Consider the following 23,452-nt stretch of genomic DNA (forward strand, 5'->3'; position numbering starts at 1 on the left):
ACTGCTACAGAAGAGACTCGCATGGCCGGTATAAATACAAAGCTGCATGAGTGGTCCCAGAGCTGAGTGACCATTTTTTGCACGCCAGGTTGCATGTGAAAAACATTTCGGTTGGGGTCTCTCTTTGGAGAGAGAATTTGAAGACAAAAGACACTTAAAAGCTCTGGGTGGTGTCAGCTTCATTACTCTGTGAGGGGAGATAAAAATCACCAGTCTTATTTCTGATAAGGTTGCACTAGAGAATATAGCTTTGATTTATGGCCACCGACACGCCTCCTAAGGCCACATCGTAGGACCAGATGCCCACTGGGGCCTGCAGATCAGCATCTAGAAATCAGGCACATGTCCCGACCTACTTGCATTTGCCTACGTACAAGCAGGGACAGGCAGAGACGATTTCATCCGGGGGACACACAAGCACTGAAGTAGAGTTGAAGTTTCTAAGTACTTCGTCCAGGATCTCTTCTCAAATTAAACCTAACTTCACATGAAATTTTAAGCTAAAGAAAAAAACACTGAAGTCTCATATATGAAAATACAATCTTCCTAAAAGGTTGACATAAGAATTTCAACCGAAGTTTGCCTTCCTAAGTTTATGAAACTGCTAGGCTGCTTTAGAGGCGACTAAGCTTAGTTTCTGGATGTGTGACGTCACCACGGTGCCTAGGAAATAAGAGAAACTTCTAGGCCATTTCTCACCTTGATCCAATGACATCAAAAAGATGCTGCCAGCGGTCATTGATTTTGTTGAGCTTGTCATCGATCTCAGCTGCTCTTGTCTTGTTGCTGGCCTTGATCAACTGGTCACCCATTTGCTTTAACTGTAACTTGTTTTCACTAAACAAGTTTATTTCTTCCATGCAGTCCTGGCAAAGGCACCAAAACACAAAAGCCTCAGTTACTACTGAAAATTCATTTCTTCGCCAGTCACAAACATACAGCCGCCTCTTGAAATTAAAAAAAGAATTCAAAAACTTCTCTTACCTGTTAATGCAACTCTTCAGTGAGTAGCTAAAAAGTCAAACAACACCCACTTGGCTCATGAGTAATACGTAAGGCAGTAGTTAACTTTTTAAACAAAATTTTTTTTAATGTTTATTTACTTTTGAGATAGAGAGAGACAGAGTGTGAGTGGGGGAGGGGCAGAGAGAGAGGGAAACACAGAATCTGAAGCAGGCTCCAGGCTCTCAGCTGTCAGCACAGAGCCCGACGCAGGGCTCAAACTCGGGAATGGTGAGATCATGACCTGAGCCGAAATCGGACGCTTAACCAAGTCACCCAGGTGCCCCAGTAGTTATTATCTTTTTACTCTTTTATTTTTATTAAAAAAATTTTTTTTTAATGTTTATTTATTTTTGAGATGGAGAGAGACAGAGCATGAAGGGGGGAGGGTCAAAGACAGAGGGAGACACAGAATCTGAAGCAGGCTCCAGGTTCTGAGCTGTCGGCGCAGAGCTTGACGTGGGGCTCAAACTCAACAGACCGTGAGATCATGACCTGAGCCGAAGTCAGGTGCTCAACCGACTGAGCCACCCAGGCTCCCCACTTTCTTTCTAAACAAATTTTTTAAAAAGTTATTTATTTATTTATTTATTTTTTTTTTAAATTTTTTTTTTCAACGTTTTTTAAATTTATTTTTGGGACAGAGAGAGACAGAGCATGAATGGGGGAGGGGCAGAGAGAGAGGGAGACACAGAATCGGAAACAGGCTCCAGGCTCCGAGCCATCAGCCCAGAGCCTGACGCGGGGCTCGAACTCACGGACCGCGAGATCGTGACCTGGCTGAAGTCGGACGCCTAACCGACTGCGCCACCCAGGCGCCCCAAAAGTTATTTATTTTTGAGAGAGAGAGAGAGAGAGAGAGAGAGAGAGAGAGAGAGAAAGAGTGTGAGTGGGGGAGGGGCAGAGAGAGGGAGACACAAGATCTGAAGCAGGCTCTGCCGAATTGGGATGCTTAACCGACCGAGCCACTCAGGAGCCCCAGTAAGAGCTTTCTTGAAATAACCGAGTGGCATTTTGGGTGACCGCGGCAAGAAGCCTTTCCCTGTGGAGCCTGGTGGCTATTTCAAAAATTATGAGCCCCAGTTGCTGTTGGCGTCTCCCCTTTGGCGAGGAGAGCTCCCTCATAGCGACAACCAGAGAAGCCACAACCCCTGGCGTATGAACTGATGCTTAAGCTGACAAGAGCCCTGCTCTGGCCAGACTTCCTGAGAGTAGACACAATAAGCCTCATGCCCTCCTATGATGGTCCCCATCTCCCCCATCACTTACCAACTTTTCTCTGCGAAGGAATAAAGACAGCGAGAAAGGCGTTCAAATTTCTGCAATGTTATTAGAAACATATCTAACAGGTTAGGCCACTGTGAGCCTGGGAATGAGGGCAGAGAATTCTGAGGCAGTCCTAACGGCAACCATCTGGATATTCCTGCTTACCTTCTGTAACTTTTCAATCATTTCTTCAATACTAAGATCTGCTGTCTGTAGAACTTTGTTTTCCATCTGCACCAGCCATGCACACAACTCTTTATTTTTTTCATTGAACACAATCCATGAATTGAGTCTGTCTTCAATCTCCTGTTTGCGTATAGCCACCTGGAAATGAAAATGAATTTGGCAGCTGAGTGTTGGCAGGAAGAAAACTATTTCCTTTCTCTTCCCCCCATTAAAAAGACTATGAATTTCATTCATTTTAATCAGTAACCCTGTAGACTTAAATAACTTTACCCACTACCTAGGGTTCAACATCAACAGTTACACCTTTTTTTTTCTTTAAAAAATTTTTTTTTAAATGTTTATTTATTTTTGACAGAGGTGGGGGGCGTGAGTGGGGGAGGGGAAGAGAGAGAGGGAGACACAGAGTTCGAAGCAGGCCCCAGGCTCTGAGCTGTTAGCACAGAGCCTGACGTGGGGCTCGAACTCATGGACTGCGAGATTATGACCTGAGCTGAAGTCGGATGCTCAACCGACTGAGCCACCCAGGTGCCCCAACAGTTACACCTTTTGATAAATGCCATAAAAGCAACACAATAAAGATTATGTCTGAAGTGTAACTGACCGAAAGAATTCAGTTTTATTCAATGCATATCTACTATTACCAGGTCATATTAAAAATTAGGTAGGAAAGATAAGCTAAAAACAGTAAACATCACCCAAATTTCTTCTGATCCTTGTTCTTTCAATATACCTTTATCGATGGCTTGCTACATGCTAATTTACAGTTTTATGACCCAAATCTTTTACTTTTTTTTTTTTTTAAAGCAGGTTCCACACCCAGCATGTAACATGGGGCTTGAACTCACGACCCTAATCAAGACCTGAACTGAAATCAAGAGTTAGACACTTAACCAACTAAGCCACCCAGATGCTCCCAAATCTTTTACCTTTAAAAATTTTTTTTTTCAACGTTTATTTATTGTTTTGGGGACAGAGAGAGACAGAGCATGAACGGGGGAGGGGCAGAGAGAGAGGGAGACACAGAATCGGAAACAGGCTCCAGGCTCTGAGCCATCAGCCCAGAGCCTGACGCGGGGCTTGAACTCACGGACCGCGAGATCGTGACCTGGCTGAAGTCGGACGCTCAACCGACTGCGCCACCCAGGCGCCCCCTTTTACCTTTTTAAAAATGACCAAGTCCTTATTTCTATTTAAGGCCAATGTCCTGCCTATTCAACTCAAAAACTATAAATCTAGATCAAAACATTAATTTAACGTTTATAATGCAAATGGACTAAAAATTAAAATTATTTCACCATTTTAGTGGTAGATTTCCAAAATAAAGCAAAGTAAAATTAAAAACCAAAGGCACATCTCTCATTTAATCCACCTTCCCATTATGCCCTCTGGCTTTGGATGCAAAGTATGGAAATGCAATCATATACTGGTCTGTAGTGAGCAGGCTGACCCCACATACCCAATGCTCTATTATGCATTAGCAACCCCTAAGCTGACTTCCACAGAGTCTCTTCCTCCTTAAAGGGTTCAAATTTACAAGTTAAGTATAAAGAATGCAAATCAGACTTTCTAAATGTACAAAAGTATTCTCAGCTCTTAAAAATCTTTAGAATCTTATAGGGTTAAAAGAAGTAGCTAAGAGTTCTTTTGATAAAGTTTTTTTTTTTTTTTAATGTTTATCTATTTTTGAGAGAGAGACAGAGAGACAGAGCATGAGTGGGGGAGGGGCAGAGAAGGAGACACAGAATCCAAAGTGGGCTCTAGGCTCTGAGCTGTCAGCACAGAGCCCCACGCGGGGCTCAAACTCACGGACAGCCGGTCGCTCAAACCACTGAGCCACCCAGGCGCCCCAGATAAAGTTTTAACACCCCACCTTACAGATGGGGAAACTAAGGTAGAACTCCCAGAGATTTTCCTGCTACGTACAATGAAAACAAGTAATCTTCTCAGAGTGAGGCAAAAATACTTAATGCTTATACATTCACCCAGCCAAACGTGTTAAGAAGGCTCAAAGAACTATCCCTAAAAAACAAGTTTTGTGCTTCCATTCCTGAGGGCATCTATTTATCTTAGCTTTTTAAAATCCTGGCATTTTGCACAGTGCCATTCTGATTGGTTTCCTAATGGTAACAATTAAAAGAACATCTGGGCCCCAGTCTCCCGCTTCTACCTTAAGTTTTAGGAGGCTTTTCACATACTCTAAATATTTTCTTTTATATAAAATATGAACAAAAATTCTAAGAGATCATTTAAAATTATGGTTCATTGTGAATGTTAAATACTAAAATCAAGAAGAAAAAATTATTTTACTTTATTCAAAGGCACTCAAAAGTGAATTTCATCTTTTAAATACACTTCTTCATTCACAAAAATGAGATTAAGGAATTTATTTTTCTTAGGATTATATGTTCTCAAAACAAAGACCTTTTCGAACCCTTTAGTTCCATCCTGTCACAAACATGTACTATTATCATACTCTAACCACGATCCAATGTTTATTAAGGAGAAGTGATCCATGGAGGTACTACGTGTAGCTGTTGATGGCTTCTTTTAGAGAGTTTTAAAAAACCAGCTACTTGAAAGGAACATCGGATTGCATGTGAATACAGAGTTCTCCGATGAAATACCCCTGTGTCAGGCACTAAGTAAGACTGTTGCTGCTCATTGGGCCCAGAGAGATACTGCAGAGACATCGCTCTTAAGGCTGGACAAGACCTCTTTGCTGAAGTCCTGATTCTAATATACCAGTGGGTACTGGTCATCTGTGTAAGACAGAGAGCAGAAAGCTCACAGCTGCCGGTAACTGCAATCCCCGCCCCCCCCCCCCCATTTAAGGTGAGTTTTTAAAAAGCTTATTAAAAGTGTGCAAACCTCCAGCATTGAGCACTGGAGAAACAAAGGGTCAAATCTGTTAACCATGTTGCTGCCTTCTAAAGGAACAGCAGCCAGCCTGGGCTCCAATTGAAAAGGGCCTCCGGTTCAATGAAATTAAGCCCCTTTCTACTTTGTCTGGCCTTTGGAGACATTTCAATAAACTCCAGAACAGCCGTGCCCTGCAGTTAACTGACTTACTCTCAAGCAGAGGTCTTCCCATTGTCTGTGCAAATGCTCTGTTTGCTCCTCCAAAACCATCACGTCCTCCGCAAGAATGTGCTGGGTTAAGTCGGTCTTCAGAGTGTGAAGTTCTTTCAAGTTCTGGGTCCAGTTGGCCAAAGACTTCTCTAGTTCCTGCATTTAAACACAAGGGGGGAAAAAAACAACCCTTCAACTCAAGCTGCTGTTGTTTCCAAACCTGTAGGCTAATCCTTTGATTGGTCTGGGGGAGGGGAGGCCAGGGAAGGGGGCGGGACCTTCGGAACGAGAAACAGCCCAGGGCAGCGGCTGCTGTTGTGGTTGGCCGGTTCTTCACCACCCTTTTCTCAAAGGAAAACTCCTTTCTACCTTATTTTCCTTTGCTCAGATAGTTCAGATTTTTATAGAATTAGTTCTATTTTAAAGTCATGTAGGTCTTTACCTTTATTGAGAAGAAATTATTTTTGGAGGCTGGCAACAATCTCTCTCTCTCTCTTGCACACACACACGTGCGCGCGCACACACACACACACACACTTTTAATTCTGAAACAATGTTACAGAAATGTCCTATCAAGTGTGATTTCCCATCTTTAAAAAAAAAAAAAAAACACCTAAGAAATGTATTGTTGCTACCATGGCAATCATAACATCATAACAACGGCTTCTGTTCAACGGAATTATTTTGGTTAAGCTTCCCCCCAAAAATGAATATAATGGAAGAAAAAATAAATTCTTCCCTAACGTTCGGCAGAAACTGGTTAGCAGAAAATCTCTGGGCATGAAAACAATTATTTTTTAAAATGTGTCAAATTTAAACTCTCTGAATTCTAGGACTTACGAAAAGTGCTTTCACAACAGAGGGGGTAAAAGGAACACAAAAATCCTCCAGATTTTTCTTTGGCACGTTTAAAGGGTCTTCATTTGTACCCGTCTATTGCAGGAGAAAGAGATTATTTCACTTACATCAAAAATAATCTGAGGGGTGGCAACAATAGAAATGTGTTAATCCTGATTCATTTTCAGAGTTCTAAAAGCTACACTGCCATGATTGCATAACTTGCTGACAGAAATTTATATTTACTCAAATGGCCCACAGAACTCTTTTTAAAGGTTGCATGGAGGGGCGCCTGGGTGGCTCAGTTGGTTAAGTGTCCAACTTCAGCTCAGGTCATGATCTCATGGTTTGTGGGTTCCAGTCCAGCACTGGGTTCTGTGCTGACAGCTCAGAGCCTGCAGCCTGCTAGGGATTCTGTGCCTCCTTCTCTTTCAAAAATAAAGAAACGTTAAAAAAATTTTTTAAAGCATTAAAAAGAAAAAAAAGAAGAAAAATCTTTAAACTCTTGTTACCTACTTTTACCCTCATGATTCTTTTTTTTTTTTAATTTTTTTTTTTCAACGTTTATTTATTTTTGGGACAGAGAGAGACAGAGCATGAACGGGGGAGGGGCAGAGAGAGAGGGAGACACAGAATCGGAAACAGGCTCCAGGCTCTGAGCAGTCAGCACAGAGCCCGACGCGGGGCTCGAACTCACGGACCGCGAGATCGTGACCTGGCTGAAGTCGGACGCTTAACCGACTGCGCCACCCAGGCGCCCCCCTCATGATTCTAATAAAGTGGATGAGAGCAGATTCTGTGTGGAACACTTTTGCTAGCTATAGGCTATAAAGGGAATGACTCATAAGTGGATGCGTACCACTCACTGACTTAAAACTAAAGACCCCAAGACTGTGAGCTACACAGAGTGTTTCTCAGTCTGGTGCCAGGAAGCTCAGCCTGTCCATGGCCCTGCTCAGAGGTGTGGGCTCAGATGCCTGCATAGTCAGGGAGCATGTTTAGGCTTTCCACAGCCAGGTTTAAATTGATTTGATTTGGATGCTTGGTTTCCTTCTACAGTTGAAAGGATAACGAACAGGCGTAGAACTTTTGAATATGGACATTTTTATAATTCTTAATAAATACTGCCAAATTGCATTCTAAGAAGAATGGCTGTATCTTTCTCCACATACTTTCTGGTGTTGTTATATATGGATGTTGTATATATATGTATCGTGTGTGTATATATATATATATATCTCTATATGCATACACATATACACACATATACATATATACCTTTGGATAAATATGTATAAGTGGACAAGTTTAAAATTTGGACAAGTTTAATATGCCTAATGTTGGACAAGTTTCATACATATACTGGACAAATTTAATATGCATAATGATTAGTTATTATTTAAATTTGTATTTCTTTACTTAGTTGAAATGCTACCCACTCTTTCACCCTGATGCTTCCACAAATATATTTAGTTAATTCCCATTTACACTTTCAGATCTCAGACATAAGGGTGATTCCTCAGAGGAGCCTTCTCTGAGTCATCAGACAAGGTTGGGACCCCTGTTTTATTTACACTCTTGTAGCCCCCTCTCCTTTTCCTGTCTAACATTCACCATACTTATTCACGTGCGCACATGCACACACACACACACACACACACACACGAGTGAGGCTCTTTGGTTAGCATGTGTCTCTCAAGTAGTCTAAACTGTCAGTTCCATTACCGACCAGTAATGACCACACAGTTCACCAATCCATTGCTGAGCACCTACCGTGATGCCTTGTGTACTTAAGTCCTCAGATATACAAATGTATGATTGAGATATAGAAATGTACGACTGAAAGGAAAGCAATTTGGCAGGGTCTCAAGAACTTTAAAATGTTCATAAGGTAAGAAAAGCAAAGAATCATCAAAGAATATATAGAGCGAGGTCGACTGTGGAGGTTTATTATGGTTGATCACTATTTGTACAAATATTTCAAAAATCATGCTTCTGTCTTTAAATGAAAATACTCCAGACTTGCTACCAAATCATAACTGCAAAAGGGAACATGCCACTCAGGTAAGTGTTTTTTCTTAATTTAGCCAGAGAAACTGTCTATATTGCCTGTAAGATTCCCATTGTTCATAGAACATGAGATGTAAAATTTCGTTCTTTGATTACATGAAATGAATGGGACTCTAACACAGCACAGCAGCATTAAAGCCTTTGACTGTGGACTCACTTACCAGGGGGATTGCCAAGTCCCATTTTTCTACCTTACCATTTGGGTAAACATAGGACCAAAAAACGTGTATGTATATAAATATTGGCCGGTATATGCATAGAATATCTTTGGAAGAATACACAACAACTTGGTAACACTGATTACCTCTGTTGAGAAAAACCAACGGGAGAAAAGATTTTCAGGGCACCTGGGTGGCTCAGTCAGTTGAACGTCCGACTTCCGTTCAGGCCATGGTCTCTTGGTTTGTGAGTTCGAGCCCATGGGCTGGCTGCTGTCAGCTCAGAGCCCACTTCAGATCCTCTGACTCCCTCTCTCTCTGCCCCTCCCCTGCTCATGCTCTCTCAAAATTAAATAAAACATTAAAACATTTTTCATGTATGCCTTTTGTACCTTCTGAATTTTGAGCCATGTTGACAATCTTACTCAAAAATTATTTTAAAAATAAAAACTGTCCCCCAAACTCAATCATTTGACAAACTCAATCATTTGACAAAATTATTTTAAAAATAAAAACTGTCCCCCAAACTCAATCATGTGAACACAGATGTCCATAAAAGTGAAACGCTAGTATGTCACGACGTGCTATTCCATGTGTGAACTGAGATGTAATGACAATGTGATCTTCTGAGGAGGACAGTAAAGCCCAGACTGGTCAAGTGGTTAGTATATCTCTCTCCAGTGATTTAGGGATGATAAGCAGTCTCCTAGACAGGCTTCAGGTTACTTGAGTTCGTTTTGGAATATGGTCATGAGATCGATGAACTCAATGCTTTTGGCCTCTCTTCCTGATTTTTATATTGAGAGGTAGAACATGGCGGCTGTGGAAACTGAAAGGATCCCACTGGAAACTGAAGAGTGTGACACTTGGGACACAATATGCCTTCTTATGAGTTTACAGTTCACATTCTGCCCTGGTTTCTAGACTTTATGGAAGGAAACGCTATGGATCAACTGAGAGAGTGACTCCAAATTCCTCTGTCCCCGAGATCTAGAGCTACACCTAAACATGTGGAGATAATAAAAAGGTTGAAAATTAGGGGCAGATAGGAATTTTCTTAACCTAATAAAACCATCGCCAGCAAATACCATACTTAATGGTGAAATGTCGGAATCATTCTCCTTAAAACCAGGAATGACGTGAAGCAGCCAGTTACTGATTCTTCTACTAAAAAATGTTCTGGAGGTACTGACCAGTGTAGAAAGTACAGGAAAAAAAAAAAAAAAGTATGGAAATAAAAGGAAGAAATTTTAAAAAAAAGTCATTTTTTACAGATGGTGACTGTCCCAAAAGATTATATAGACAAATTATTGGAATTAACAAAAGAGTTTAACAAGATGGTTGAATATAATATGAATCAAAAATGATCATTTCTAGGCACAAGTGGTAAATAGAAAGTATAATTAGAAAAAGTATTTCAATAGTCTAAGAAATAACATGGAAAAAATAAATGTAACAAAAGATGTTCAATACTAAAGAAAATTATAAATTATTGAATACAACCAAAAGGAGAAACATGCCATATTCAAGAATAGGAGTACTCAATGTCAAAAAGATGTTTATTTTCCCCAAATTTATCTATAGATCTGATATTATTCCATTTCTGCAAAGACCTAAAATATCCACAAATAATTGTCAGAGCTGTATCAACTAGGCAGAATATAGTTTGGAAGGTTTTATAAAAATGTGATACTTGAGGGGCGCCTGGGTAGCTCAGTCGATTGAGCGTCCGACTTTGGCCGAGGTCATGATCTCACAGTTCATGAGTTCGAGCCCCGCGTCAGGCTCTGTGCTGACAGCTGAGCCTGGAGCCCGCTTCGGATTCTGTGTCTCCTTCTCTCTCTGCCCCTCCCCCACTTGTGCTCTGTCTCTATCAAAAACAAATAAAATACTTAAAAAAATGTTTTGTTTTGTTTTTTTTTTTAATGTGAGATTTGAGCAAAAACTCCAACCCATTTATTGGCTGCTAAAAAAGGAATTCTTTAATAATACTTTACTCTCATTTCAAAGACAAGGTCATTTGTTAAGGAACAGGTTTCAGTGTAATCTCAGAGGCCACATCTTGTATTACAGAAGAGAGAAACAAACAGAAAGAGGACCTGGAGGAACCCCCCCCCCCAATTCCTAAGAAGAATTTCTGTAAAAGCCTTTCTCAGATTTATGCATGGATCTCAAAGAGCATGAATTCTAATTGCTTTAGAGACCAGGATGTTATTTTAGATAGAAGATAGGGGAAACGATTTCTGACTGAACATGGAAACACGGTTTCAACACAGGATAGAAAGGCAAACACTTCAATGTCTCTGAAAACCGCTAAGTGATTATCTGGAACGCAACTTTGCAGCTTTCAATACCTTAATCAGCTCTTTTTCTTTATGGAGGTCCTCATGAAGTTCTGGAAGAGGATCTCTACTTTGTGCCTTTAAAACTTGCAGCCTGCTTTTCAACTCCTTGATTTTCTTTTCACACTGGTCCCAGGTCTATTTGAAAACAGTATTAAAATTGGTAAGTGCTTTGCTTTTAAGAATGAATCGCAGAAACCAAACAACCCATTTAATCCATTCCATTAAATGTCTTTTTGTAAATCCCACAGAAACCCAGTTCCTTTTCTCAAGAAGACTAGTCTAAAAGCAGAACACCAGTATGGTTCCATACCCCTGTTGCAGCTTTATGTGTGGCTGATTTCAACGACTGAGTTGGTTGGCTTTTGCTTCAAAAGATTTCTTCTTCCTTCCCCATATCCTTGATCTAATCTTATTTTTATTTTAGTTTCCGGAAAGTGCACATTTAAAAGGCTACTGTAAGGATTAATTTTTAACACAGTCTTGGGCACACACATCATAAAGCAAAAGCACTCAACCACTTTTCTTGTCTTCTTTCTAATGTCCCTCTGCGCTCGCTCTCTCTCTTTCTGGAAATAGCGTGGCTTTAGTGACCCTTTCATAGTGAAGCTTCGCTCCACATTTCTCACCGCTGCTTTGACTGCCGCCTTCTGCTTAAAGCACTTTACAGTTCATAAAGCATTCTCAACTTCGTTATCTCACTGTAATTATAATAATTTTAGGAGACTGACAGGGTTTCGCATTTTAAAATGAGGCTCAGAGAAAAGTGACTGGCCAAGGATATGCGCTTACAAGCACACCAGTCAAAGGTCGGCCTAAGCCTGCAGTCTGCTTGCCCGCACCCCGTCACCTCTGCAATGCCTTCCTCTCTCTCACAGCATCTCTTTTCCTTTACCCTTGTATCACTGAGAAAATAGTTGCCTGCATTTACAAGTTCAGAATGTTTACAATAGATTCACTGGAATAAGTTTCTACTCCCGACGTTGCTAAAAGTAGACAAACGTAAAGTCAAACATTCCTCAGTACAACTGATACCTAAACACACTTGAGTTGCCCCTATTCTACGGTAACATAGAATTCACATGAGGGGAGGCTGCTTGTCTGCAACATCAACTCTCTGGAACATAACCAAGAAGGAAGTGAAGAGAGAAATGAAACTGAGTCCTTATTTCTCCCTGCAAACCATTAACTAATACATTTACCACCGTGTTTTACAAACAGGGGAAGTGTTCAACAAATATTTGCTAGTTAATGAATTTCATATAGCCCATATACCAAATAAAACTCGGATATTTTATTCATAGGAGAGATGTTCAGGCCCTAACTCAGCACATATCTATTCTTTATTCAAAAACACTAACTCTGGGGGACCCTGGGGGGCTCAGTCGATTAAGCGTCCCACTTCAGTCAGGTCACAATCTCATGGCTTGTGAGTTCGAGCCCCACATCGGGCTCTGTGCTGACGGCTCAGAGCCTGGAGCCTGCTTTGGAGTCTGTGTCTCCCTCTCTCTCCCTGCCCCTCTCCTGCTTGCACGTTGGCTGTCTCTCTTTCAGAAATAAACAAACATTCAAACAAAAAACAAACCATCTCTGATAAGCTTGGTTATCTGGTTTTGGTACACACACAATAGATTAGGAAGTGGGCTATAAGGAGCAGGTATGCTCAGAGAAATAAAAATTAAACATAGACCACTTTAAATAATGTTTAGAGAAGAAAATATAAGAAAAATAATAAAAACCACAAAAATATTCGGGCAGTATAGTTGTGTTGGGCCCTGGGATCAAAGCAGCTCAGAGTCCTTAAGAATATCTTGATATGTTTTAGTGTAACAAAATAATAATTATTTCCTAATAATGACTCAGAATAAAACATTTTGGTTCTTAAAAATATAATCATAAATTATCTGTGAAACTCTTATACGCACTTCTATGGAAAAGCACATTCTCGGACGACAGAACAAAGAGGAAGTATTACCGTGTTTATTTTCACATACCACACGCAAGGTCAGACCATATGTGGAACATTAGCTTTCTGTACAGAACTTCCATGGAACGTGAACGAGTTTCTTGTTTTGTAAAAGTGAATATAAAATAGAACCTCAAGTATGCATACATTTAACACTGAACTTTCTCAATGTTCGATTATTATTTTGCAACAAGTACCTAGTATGATTAGGACTCAAGGTCCCTCGGAAAACTTACAATATTGTGATTTCCTAAAATCGTTCCCATTTTTGCACAGCAAACAAAAATTCTATGTACTGCACCTGAATATCAGGAAAAGTAAATGGTGAGTTTACCTCTATATTGCTCTGCAACTGGGTAATCGTCTCTCCTACTTGGAGCTTTGTGTCCTTCCAGTTGTCCTGGAGTTGACTGATTTTCTTGTCAATCAACTCTTTTGTTTCCAGGCTAGCTGTGTTCAGTAACTTTTCCCCAGCTTCTAAGGTGAGTGCATAGGTGATGTGCCGTCTCTGAAAATGAATGTCTTTACTCTAGAAAACCAAAAAACACAAAAAAGTGATTTCCTTAAGCCTCTGCTATTATCCAACTGCGACCGTATGTGTTTGTGAACATTTCCTTCGGAGCTTTTCCTGATGTTAAATTATACATAAATTAGACAGATCTGATTAGAAAGTGTGCACACGCACACACACACATTCATATCTAAGGTTACGTTTTACACTACTATATACTACACCAAGTAATGTGATCTTAAAATAATTTCCAATGGTTAAGAGATAACATTCTTCGTGTAATGATCAGACATAAAGACATAAAAATATATACTTCAAAGACTAAGAGCCTACAAGATAAATAGACCTGAGAGTATTAAGCAAATGACCGGAGTATTAGACCTGAAATTAAGAGCAAATACTCACTACGACCATGGTAGAAGAGTCAGCTTACTCTTAACCCCTGAGAGTCAAATGTGCATATTATGCTACACAGATATAAAAGGAGAGAACAAATAAAAAAGGCAAAATATAAAAAATATACACTTAAACTTATTATGGGCACTTAAACATATGCATCAGCGTATGCCCCAGAGGGACAGCTGTATGACGTTCCATTTCAGTATCGTGCAGGCTCTAAAAAAGAGCTTTTAAAGAGAGTGAAAGTGGGGGAGAGGGGAAGAGGGAGAGGGAAGGAGAGACAGAGAGGGGGAGAGACAGACAGGGGGAGAGACAAAGAGACGGGGAAAGAGAGAGGGGGAGAATCTTAAGCAGGCTCCACGATCAGCACGGAGCCCCACACAGGGCTCGATCCCACAACCCGGGGATCATGACCTGAGCTGAAATCAAGAGTTGGATGCTCAACCAACTGAGTCACCCAGGCGCCTCCAGGCTCTTCTTTAAAGGGACTGAAAATACCTATTTTCACTATAAAAACGAAGTAAACACTTTTAAATTGACTCATACTCCCAAAAGCATTTGGTCTCAGGAAAAAAAAGAAACAACAACTTAGTTTTCTTTTCTTTTTTTTTTTTTTTTCTGTTCTAAATATGATTTCCTTCATCTTCAAATTTCTCAAGGGAGGCATAATGTAGGCATTTTCTAGAATGGGAACTGATGTTTAAAAAAAAATCAACAGAGTATTGATTTACAAAGGTATTTCTGGGAATACTTGATACAACCCAATACAAAGTAGGAAAGCAGACTGTCCTCTCAGGATCAGACACAAACAAGAGGAACCGTAACTCAGGGAGCATCCTGACACTCCACACCCGTCTTTCCAACGCATAGTATTGCTCGACATGGCCAAAGAGATAGACATCTATAGGCATTTTAGGCTTCTCAAAAGACCTGCTCCTCCTCCAATTTTCCCTGACTTGGGCAACAGCACACTATCCACCAAGATGCTCAAGCCAAAACCCTAGAGTCATCTTGACTTAGATTTTCATTTACCTGCCACATCCAAACCATTAGAAAGTCTTGTAAACTCTATTACAAACACATCCTTTTTCAATCTTCACCATGATCATCCTTTTCTTATCCATCATAACGGCTATCCAAGACTACAGAAATGGCCTTCTAACTGGTTATAGGAGACTGTATTTTTCACAAAACGCCCACAATATTCCTAGTCCTACACGCTCTTCCAGAACCTTGCCATCACTCCCCATCAAGCATTGGGGTCTCTGCCCCCTTCTGTTAATCTTGTGTGAGCATGTGTGATGGCCTTCATTAACAGAGGATGGTAGAAGTGACTTACGTGACTTCTGAGGCTAGGTCTAGAAGGCAGTACAGCGTCTCCATGGATCTCTTTCTTGGGACGGGCACCTTTGAGTCCACTGAGGAGCCATGTAAAAAGTCTGGCTATAAGAAGCCTTCATGTGGAGAGACCACAGAGCATGCTGTCTGAGTCTTTCCCACTTAAGTGCTAGACATGGAAGCGAGGGAGCCCCCACCACCGTCTGACTGAAACTTCCTGGGAGACCCTAAGCAAGAACCACCCAATTGAGCCCTGTCAACCCCGAGTACTTTGAGAGCTAATAATCAATGACGGTTGTTATGCAGCAGGAGATAAGTAATACGCTGGGATTCCTGACTCTCCTTCGGCACCCCTATTATCTATCTTCCCTCAGAGCAGCTGGAGGATCTTTAAAAAATCCAAACAGTATCAGGGCGTCTGGGTGGCTCAGTAGGTTAAGCATCCAACTCTTGATCTCAGCTCAGGTCTTGATCTCAGGGTCTCGAGTTCAATCCCCGCATCAGGCTCCGTGCCGGGCGTGGAGACCGCATTGAAAACAACAACAACAACACAAAAACAACACAAATGGTACCATTCTGCCCCTGTTCCAACTGAGGCTTCCGATTACAGGAAGACTATAATCCGGCTACTACATCTCACCTACAAAGCGCTCCTCCCTACTTGCCTCTCAAATTCACTCCCTACCACTGCTGCCTTACTGGTTATACTCCGCTCACACTGGCCTTCTTCCTGTTCCTCTGCCCTGTCAAGTTTGTTCCCATCTTGCGGACTTTGGGGTAAGACATTCCTTCTGTCTGAAAGGTTCTTCCCCAGATTTTTGCATGGCTGGCTCCTTCTCGTCATTCAGGTTTCAGTTTACATGTCATATTCCCAGAGGTCACTCAGTGGAAAGCGGCCACCAGCCCCTTCATTACTGGTCCTGTTTTAGTTGTCGACATATGCCTTATTGCAATCTGATTATCTTCTTATTTATTGATTTGTCCGACTTCCCACCACCAATCAGATGAATTAGCATTTCCTTGTTTATTAATTTGTCTGCTTGCCTGCCTGAGAGCAAGGCTCTTCTCTTTGCCCATAGCACATGCCCAGCATTTAAAACAGTGCCGGGCACAGAGCAGATATATCCAATTGGTGCCTGATAACTGGATAAATGAACGAAGAGAGTACAGGATTTCAAAAGGGTGATGTTTCATTTAGCCGTGCCTCTACAGAGCAGAGTGGTTCTACAGCTAAATGGAACATGTTTTGGGGACTGCCCACTAACGACTCGAAACCTACGCTCGTTCAGCAACTCTCTGACTGAAAAGTTGGTTGCCCAAGAGCACACTTACCTTGATGAGCATTGAGTGATATGTGGGATTGCCGAGTCACTATACTGTGCACTGAAACTAATACAACACTGCATGTGAACTGGAATTAATACAAACTAATATGACACTGCATGGAACACCGGAATTAATATAAAACAGGAAAAAAAAAAAAGAGAAAAAAAAAAGAGGAAAAAAAAAGAGAAAAAAAAAGAGGAAAAAAAGAGAAAAAAAGAAAAAAAAGAAAAAAGAGAAAAAAAGAAAAAAGAGGAAAAAAAGAGAAAAAAGAGGAAAAAAAGAGAAAAAAGAGAAAAAAGAGGAAAAAAGAGGAAAATAAAAAGAGAAAAAAAAGAGAGAGGAAAAAAAAAGAAAACTTGGTTGCCTAAATGAATTTGCCCTTCAAGAGTAAGCAAGAGTTCCACTGTAAATTATGGCACTGGTGGTCAAGTTATTCATCAGTCGGTGCCTTAAAGCTTGGGTGGAAGGAATCTGTCACTGAGACTTGCCCCAGTCTACCCACCCATCCCCAGCTCCAGCCCTACTCCCGCAGCCCGAGAGAGCCTCACTATTTCTGGATGAACGGGAAAGATTGGGTTTCGGACGCCACAAGGCCGGGGACAAGGCTGAACAGGGTCACGGTGACCCTGGATAGCTGATCCTCCCAGTACAGAGAGCACACCTGAATCGCAACATATTAAAAAAAAAACCCACAAAACTTGAGGTGAATGAACACCTTTCCAACGACGATCGCACCGTAGTCCTCGCGCTGCTACCGTGCCGACATTACCTTCAGCTCACGGATCAGCCTCCTGGTTTGGGGGAGGCTGTGGCAATCCTGGCTCTTGGCGGCAGACAGCAGGAGGCCGGTGTTGGCGAGGAAGCGGAGCAAGTCCTCCGCGGCCGTGGTGAAGTGCCGCCATCGCCCCACCAGCCCATCAATGTGGCTCTTCCTCTGCCGGAGGCTCTGGGCCGCACTCTGCCACCGCTCCTTCAGTTTCGTGAACTTTGAAACAAATTCCGGTCTTGGGAGAAACAAATGGTTAGAGGATCTTGTCACCGACACGTAGAAAAAAGAACTCCCAACGCACCATAGAAGCTCAGATGTGCTGTTTATACGCATCATTTACAGGGGTGGGGGGTTGGGAGGGAAGAAAACCTTTTTAAAATGTGCGTACTCTTCAACTTAAAGGTGTTGGGGAATTTAGGGTTGGGGCAGGGGCAGCATGGGGTTGGCAAAAGGCATTTAGCAGGAGATAGTTGCATGTGACCCGGTATTTTGCCAGCATGGAAAACTGCATCCTTTAAACAAACGTAAGCTATTTTAACTTGCATTATTCCAAATGCTGTGTGGAAAACTGAATATTGGACCGATGCGAAATGATGAATAGGTACCGTGTAACGTTCTCGATTACTTACTTGCACGCCGTACTTTACAAAATTTCAGCAACAGAGAAGATGCTTTCTGCGACTACTCAACGAGTTCTTTTCCGGATAAATAATAACCCACCATGTGATAAGTAAGGCCTTTTACATATTATCGGAAAAGTCATGCTTTGCTGCACGGATCAAAATCTAGTTTGTCATCCTGGAATGGGGCTGAAGTTATAACTTCAGAGCTAGAAGGAAATGGACTTTATACTTCTTAGCTATGCTCAAAGAAAATTCAGGTATATGGGTGTTAATGGGGAGGAAAAACAATACCTATCAGGACACTTAGAGAAGCATTTAAGAGACTAGCCCGTCTCAGGACTCTGTCTGCCATGTGTACCAGCTCTGTGAGCAGGCTCATGTCACCAGGCTGGCGTAAGGGGCTCTTCTCAGCCTGACTGGCACTGCCCAGTGATGCCAACACCGTGTACATAGCAGAGAGAGAAATCCCTTCTTTCACAACTATGTGCTATAGCTACCTGCTGGGAACAGCAGCACTTTAAGGATTATTGTTATTATTTTTTATTTTTTGAGAGAGAGACAGAGAGAGAGACAGCAAGGGGGATGGGCAGAGGGAGAAGGAGAGCGAGACTCTTAAGCAGGCTCCACACCCAGGTAGAGCCTGACGCGGGGCTCAGTCTCACGACCGTGAGATCATGACCTGAGCCAAAATCAAGAATTGGACGCTTAACCCATTGAGCACCCAGGCGCCCCCAAAATTATTTTTCAAATAGCAAAATGTCATGAGGCTGCAGACAGAGAGGAAAACACTACAGAAGAATCCTTTGCAGCAAAAACTTAGTTAACTCCACTTGGTGAGTGGGTATTCGCAAAGCACTAATCTAATGTTTGCTAATGCCACCCTTCTATCATACATAGAAGTGCGACTGACATTTCTACGGCCACGTAGCAAGTCCCCATACTAATAAACAGTCAGAAGACTGGCCTCATGATGGTCTATCAACTCACACGGCTGCAGGTTACCAAAGTGGTCAAGATTCACGTGGTGGGAGGCCAGACCTCACACACACACACACACACACACACACACACACACACACACACACCCATCATACACCCCAGACAGCTTACCTCTTCTCTATTTCTGTGGTGTCCAAGAGTTGTAAGGACTGGGTGACATAAGAATCAGCCACTGTCTGGTTTATAGAAACTTCAGCTTCTAACATCTGCATATGAGTTAAAATAGAAGATATCAATAGATTCTTTTTATGAACCTGGAGCTTCTATTTCCTATTAAAATCTAAGCTCACAGAGGACATGGGAGACGATGAATTTTCAAATTATTTGAGCCTCATTGCAAAAAAGGCTCAACCATCATGTCACCATCACCTATGAATAGAATCTCAGAAGCAAACAGGTGTAATAACAAGTACAACTAAAGCCCATTTATTGGGCATTTACTATTTGTGAGGCACTGTGTAAAACACACATTGTCTCACTTATTCCTCAACCTTCAGACTTAAGTACTATTATCACACCCATTTAAAGATAAGGAAACTAAGACGGAAAGAGGGCTGGTAATTTAATCGAGGTCACTCATTCACGGTTTTTTGTTTTGGTTGTTCAATGAACTTCATTTTCATTGGAGGACCTTAATGTAACGATAAAGACTTAAATCATTTACATTAAAAATTACAGTGACCTAATCATGCACACTTTCAAAATGCAGTATTTGCCTATACCATCAAGAGTATTTCTGAATGCACATCAGTGTAAGCACAGGGAATAACCTCTGTCAAATTATTAAGGCTGCAATTATAATTATGCAATTCAATATTTTAGAGAATTATTCAGTGAATATGCAAAGATGAGTTGAAGTATTTTAGCCTGCTCTTGGTATGTTTGCATCCTATGGAAGCAAAGTTGTGCTAGAAGTTTCCCCTGTTGCAGAAAATCTAGTTCTCTCGTTAATAAAATAGAGCACTAAAACAAAATGTTGAGGGGCGCCTGGGTGGCGCAGTCGGTTAAGCGTCCGACTTCAGCCAGGTCACGATCTCGCGGTCCGTGAGTTCGAGCCCCGCGTCGGGCTCTGGGCTGATGGCTCGGAGCCTGGAGCCTGTTTCCGATTCTGTGTCTCCCTCTCTCTCTGCCCCTCCCCCGTTCATGCTCTGTCTCTCTCTGTCCCAAAAATAAATAAACGTTGAAAAAAAAAAAAAATTAAAAAAAAAAAAAAAGAAAAAGAAAAAACAAAATGTTGAAATTTATGAAATGTGTGAGAGTTTTACAAATAATCAATTGGCAAATGAATCTGCTTAAAGTCCTATATTCGATTGTTAGGGACTGATTGATTTAAATAGATTGCAATGAATATCTTTCCCTGACTCCTGCCCCAGGGCGAATGTACAAAGCAGCAGAGAGCACAGGTTTACCTCGTATGTTTTCTGCTGTTCCAGGAGAGCTGGGAGGCTGTCAGCCATAGTCACCTTGAGCGTCTCTTCTGTCTTCTCCAGAAGCTGGACCCATTTTTCACAGCAATAAAGAAACTTTTCATTCAATCCTGTTGCCTGAAGCTCACTACAAAGGTTTATACACAGACAAAACAGAACCATAAAACAATGACATTACTGAGCTCAAGTCAATAATTTTAGCTTAACTGAAACAGAATGAAAGAGGTGGGATGTTCTGACCTGCAGCGTTCCAGGGCTGTTGCCGTGGCCCGAATCCACTGTCGGTTCACATTTTGTAACGTCTTTATGGCTATGTCACTAAGGGGGAGTTTGAGGCTTACTTCATTCAAATGTTCCACATCAGGTGACTGGGCTGTCAGTGCCAGCACATGGTTCTATTAAAAAAATTAAATTTCAGGTTTCTGGAGGCCAATAAGATATCTAGAAGATGAAAAGGACCCAGAGATCCTGCAGACCATCCTTATCTCAAAAATGAGGGAAAACTGGGAACCTCAATAGGTAGATGACTTACCCATGATCAAACAGCCAGTTAATATTAGACTTGGGCCTAAACCCTGGGCTCCCAATCCTGTGGCTTTTCTAGAATAAGTGCACACACGGTCAGCACCGCAATGGCCCGGGAAATAGAAAATGATCTCAGATTTTGCCTTTGAGGGAGATGGAAATGAGATAGGAGTTTTGTCTTTTTTTTTTTTTTTTTTTTTTTACAGGACCCATTTTGGACTTCAAAAGTCCTATGTATTCTGCCAACTTGACCTTCAACAGATCACAAAGCCAATGAAAATTTAGTCCTTAAAATGACCCTAGTAAAGCATGGTCCTTAAACATCCATATTTTGAAAGAACACGAAATCACGTGAAAGAAAACGCATCAAAATTTTATTTTTAAAATATTCCAGGGACAGCATCTAGGTCAATGGTATTTTAAGCAAACATCCTCGACAATATCCGTGCTATCACTACAGAACTCTGCCGTCGCGATCTAGGTCAGGGTCAGCAAACTTTTTCTGTAAAGGGCCAGCTCATGAATAATTTAGCTTTCATGGGCCAGATGATCTCTGTCATAATTATTCACCTCTGCCGCTGCAGCATGAAAATTCCCACAGACAATTAATAAATCAAACGGCATGACTGTGTGCCAATAACAGTTTACACAAACCGGTGGAAGATGGGATTTGGATAGTGTGCCATAGCTGGCTGACTCTTGATCTAGGTTATGGATATCAGTCCTTAGGAGTTTGTACGACCCAGAATTCTTTAATTCTTCCATTCGTTTTTGTTACTTATACTAAACTTACTAAGGTAAGAAAGAAAAAAATATATAGAATTAATGTAATAGGGTATTTTATTTTTGACCTTTAGCGAACCAGAAAAGTTCAATTAATCACAACAGCCAATGCCTAGATTATTCTAGTTCACTGAAGCTAATTAGTAAAGACGTCAAAAACTTTTAAATCTACTAAATTTACTGTGGCATATTACTAAAATCTCTATGTTGTCATACTTTTCTAGACCTTACGGAAAATAAGGCAAGAATGAATGGCATATATATGACCATGCTCAAGGGGCACCTGGGTGGCTCAGTCAGTTAAACGTCCACCTCTTGATTTTGGCTCAGGTCGTGATTTCATAGTTTATAGATTCGAGCTCTGCATCAGGCTCTGCATTGGGAGTGTGGAGCCGGCTTGAGATTCTCTCTCTCTCCCTCTCTCTTGGCTCCTGCCCTCTTGCACGCTCTGTCTCTCTCAGAATACGTAAACTTTTTTTTTTAAATGACCATCCTCAAGAGTGAAGACATCAACAGATTCTGTAACTTAATAGTTATTAGCTTATTTTTTTATCCTATGGTGTCTAAGCCCTAAGGAAACACAAACATTGGCAATACCAGGAATAACTCAGGATTTTCTTCTTTTTCTTGATGGTAGAGTTTATCCAAATGCTCTTCTTCATGCGTAATGAGACCTTTTAAAGATTCCAGCCGTTCCCCAAAATCCTTGAACTGCGACAGGACAAACTAGAACAAGAGAGATTTTCATTAGAAATAATTTTCATGTGCATACACAACAAAATGAAACATAGTCTTGGGAGCTGATAAAAGCTCAAGGTGTTTTCAACGCCCAGCAGCTCATTATTATCTTGACTATTCAGAGGTGAATATTCAGAAGACTCCTGGTTATTTTATTTTGTGCCTCTGGCAAAGCACTGAGCCTTCAGGGATGAATGGATTACCCTCTGGAGGGGGCATATAGAGGAGGGTTAGTGAGCACTCTGCTCCCTCAGTGTTGCTATTGATATTGAAAAGGGACATTGGAGCTCCATGGCCTTTTATGCAGGTTTTTGACAGCTCAGGCACTAAAGGCTTTTCAAAAAATGAATAAAGAATACAACAAATGGCTCTGGTTTAAGCAGCTACTTCTAGGACTCAAGTACCCCACTTGGAGATCCAAATAACTGTGAGATCTGAACAGAATAAGGAATATAATATCCTACTTCTTAAGCCAACATGTTCAATGAAGAAGAGATGCTTGCTTAAGATCTGCTCATTGGTCACGTAATTGAACAGTCACATCAGGGAATCTTTATGTTCAGGGCATCTTGATTGTGTAGTTTCCCCGAGGAGCAGCCTGGAAAGTACTAATAACTAGTACTTCATCAGATATAAGGAATTGAGGGTAGCTTGCAAATGTCCAAGACTACAAGTTGAATGGAAAAAGGACATGAACCTCAAATTCATTAGCTTTCACAAGCAGCATCTTTTCCAAGTAAGAAACCCTCTGGAGGGAGTGCAGTTGTGTAGAGAGGGGCATGTGGGTACTGGACTCTGTGAGCTGTGGAAGTCGATCCAGGAGAGCAGAATTCTGGAGAAAGGCTTCTTTCGTCTTTTGTACGTCATCCTGCAGTTCCTGGAGAAGCAACAGTGATCAGAAAACATTTCCTCCTAGTGTCACAACATAAATTCCTATCCCTGGGACTCCATCAACATCTAGGAGAATTTCTGCCCTAAAATTGTGGGCGTGGCTTTTTGTCATTGTTTATTTCAAAGAGCTGAAAAAGCTAAGCTTTCGTTATATGACGCACATCACTGGCGCTCCTCTGAAATATGTCATTTCTGACCTAAAACTGACAACTAATCAACAGAGTTGG

At 41.3% G+C, this 23,452-nt stretch overlaps 1 protein-coding gene across 1 annotated transcript in view; it reads right to left on the bottom strand.

Annotated features, from left to right (window-relative positions):
- The window catches only part of SYNE2 (spectrin repeat containing nuclear envelope protein 2), a 286,324-nt gene that overhangs the window by 38,603 nt on the left and 224,269 nt on the right, over positions 1-23,452 (bottom strand). Inside the window, exons 88-98 of the mRNA XM_047079535.1 lie at positions 23,032-23,211; positions 22,194-22,322; positions 20,529-20,683; positions 20,271-20,415; positions 18,973-19,067; positions 17,240-17,474; positions 13,231-13,425; positions 10,943-11,068; positions 5,524-5,679; positions 2,434-2,592; positions 700-866 (exon numbers count right to left, since the gene is read on the bottom strand). Of these exons, the coding sequence (XP_046935491.1) occupies positions 700-866; positions 2,434-2,592; positions 5,524-5,679; positions 10,943-11,068; positions 13,231-13,425; positions 17,240-17,474; positions 18,973-19,067; positions 20,271-20,415; positions 20,529-20,683; positions 22,194-22,322; positions 23,032-23,211 (1,742 nt within the window). The remainder of the gene's footprint in view (positions 1-699; positions 867-2,433; positions 2,593-5,523; positions 5,680-10,942; positions 11,069-13,230; positions 13,426-17,239; positions 17,475-18,972; positions 19,068-20,270; positions 20,416-20,528; positions 20,684-22,193; positions 22,323-23,031; positions 23,212-23,452) is intronic.

This window comes from Lynx rufus, unplaced genomic scaffold (assembly GCF_022079265.1).
Source record: "Lynx rufus isolate CCGP_SWC_20201006 ecotype Redwood Valley unplaced genomic scaffold, mLynRuf1.p SCAF_17, whole genome shotgun sequence".
NCBI classification, from domain to species: Eukaryota; Metazoa; Chordata; class Mammalia; order Carnivora; family Felidae; genus Lynx; species Lynx rufus.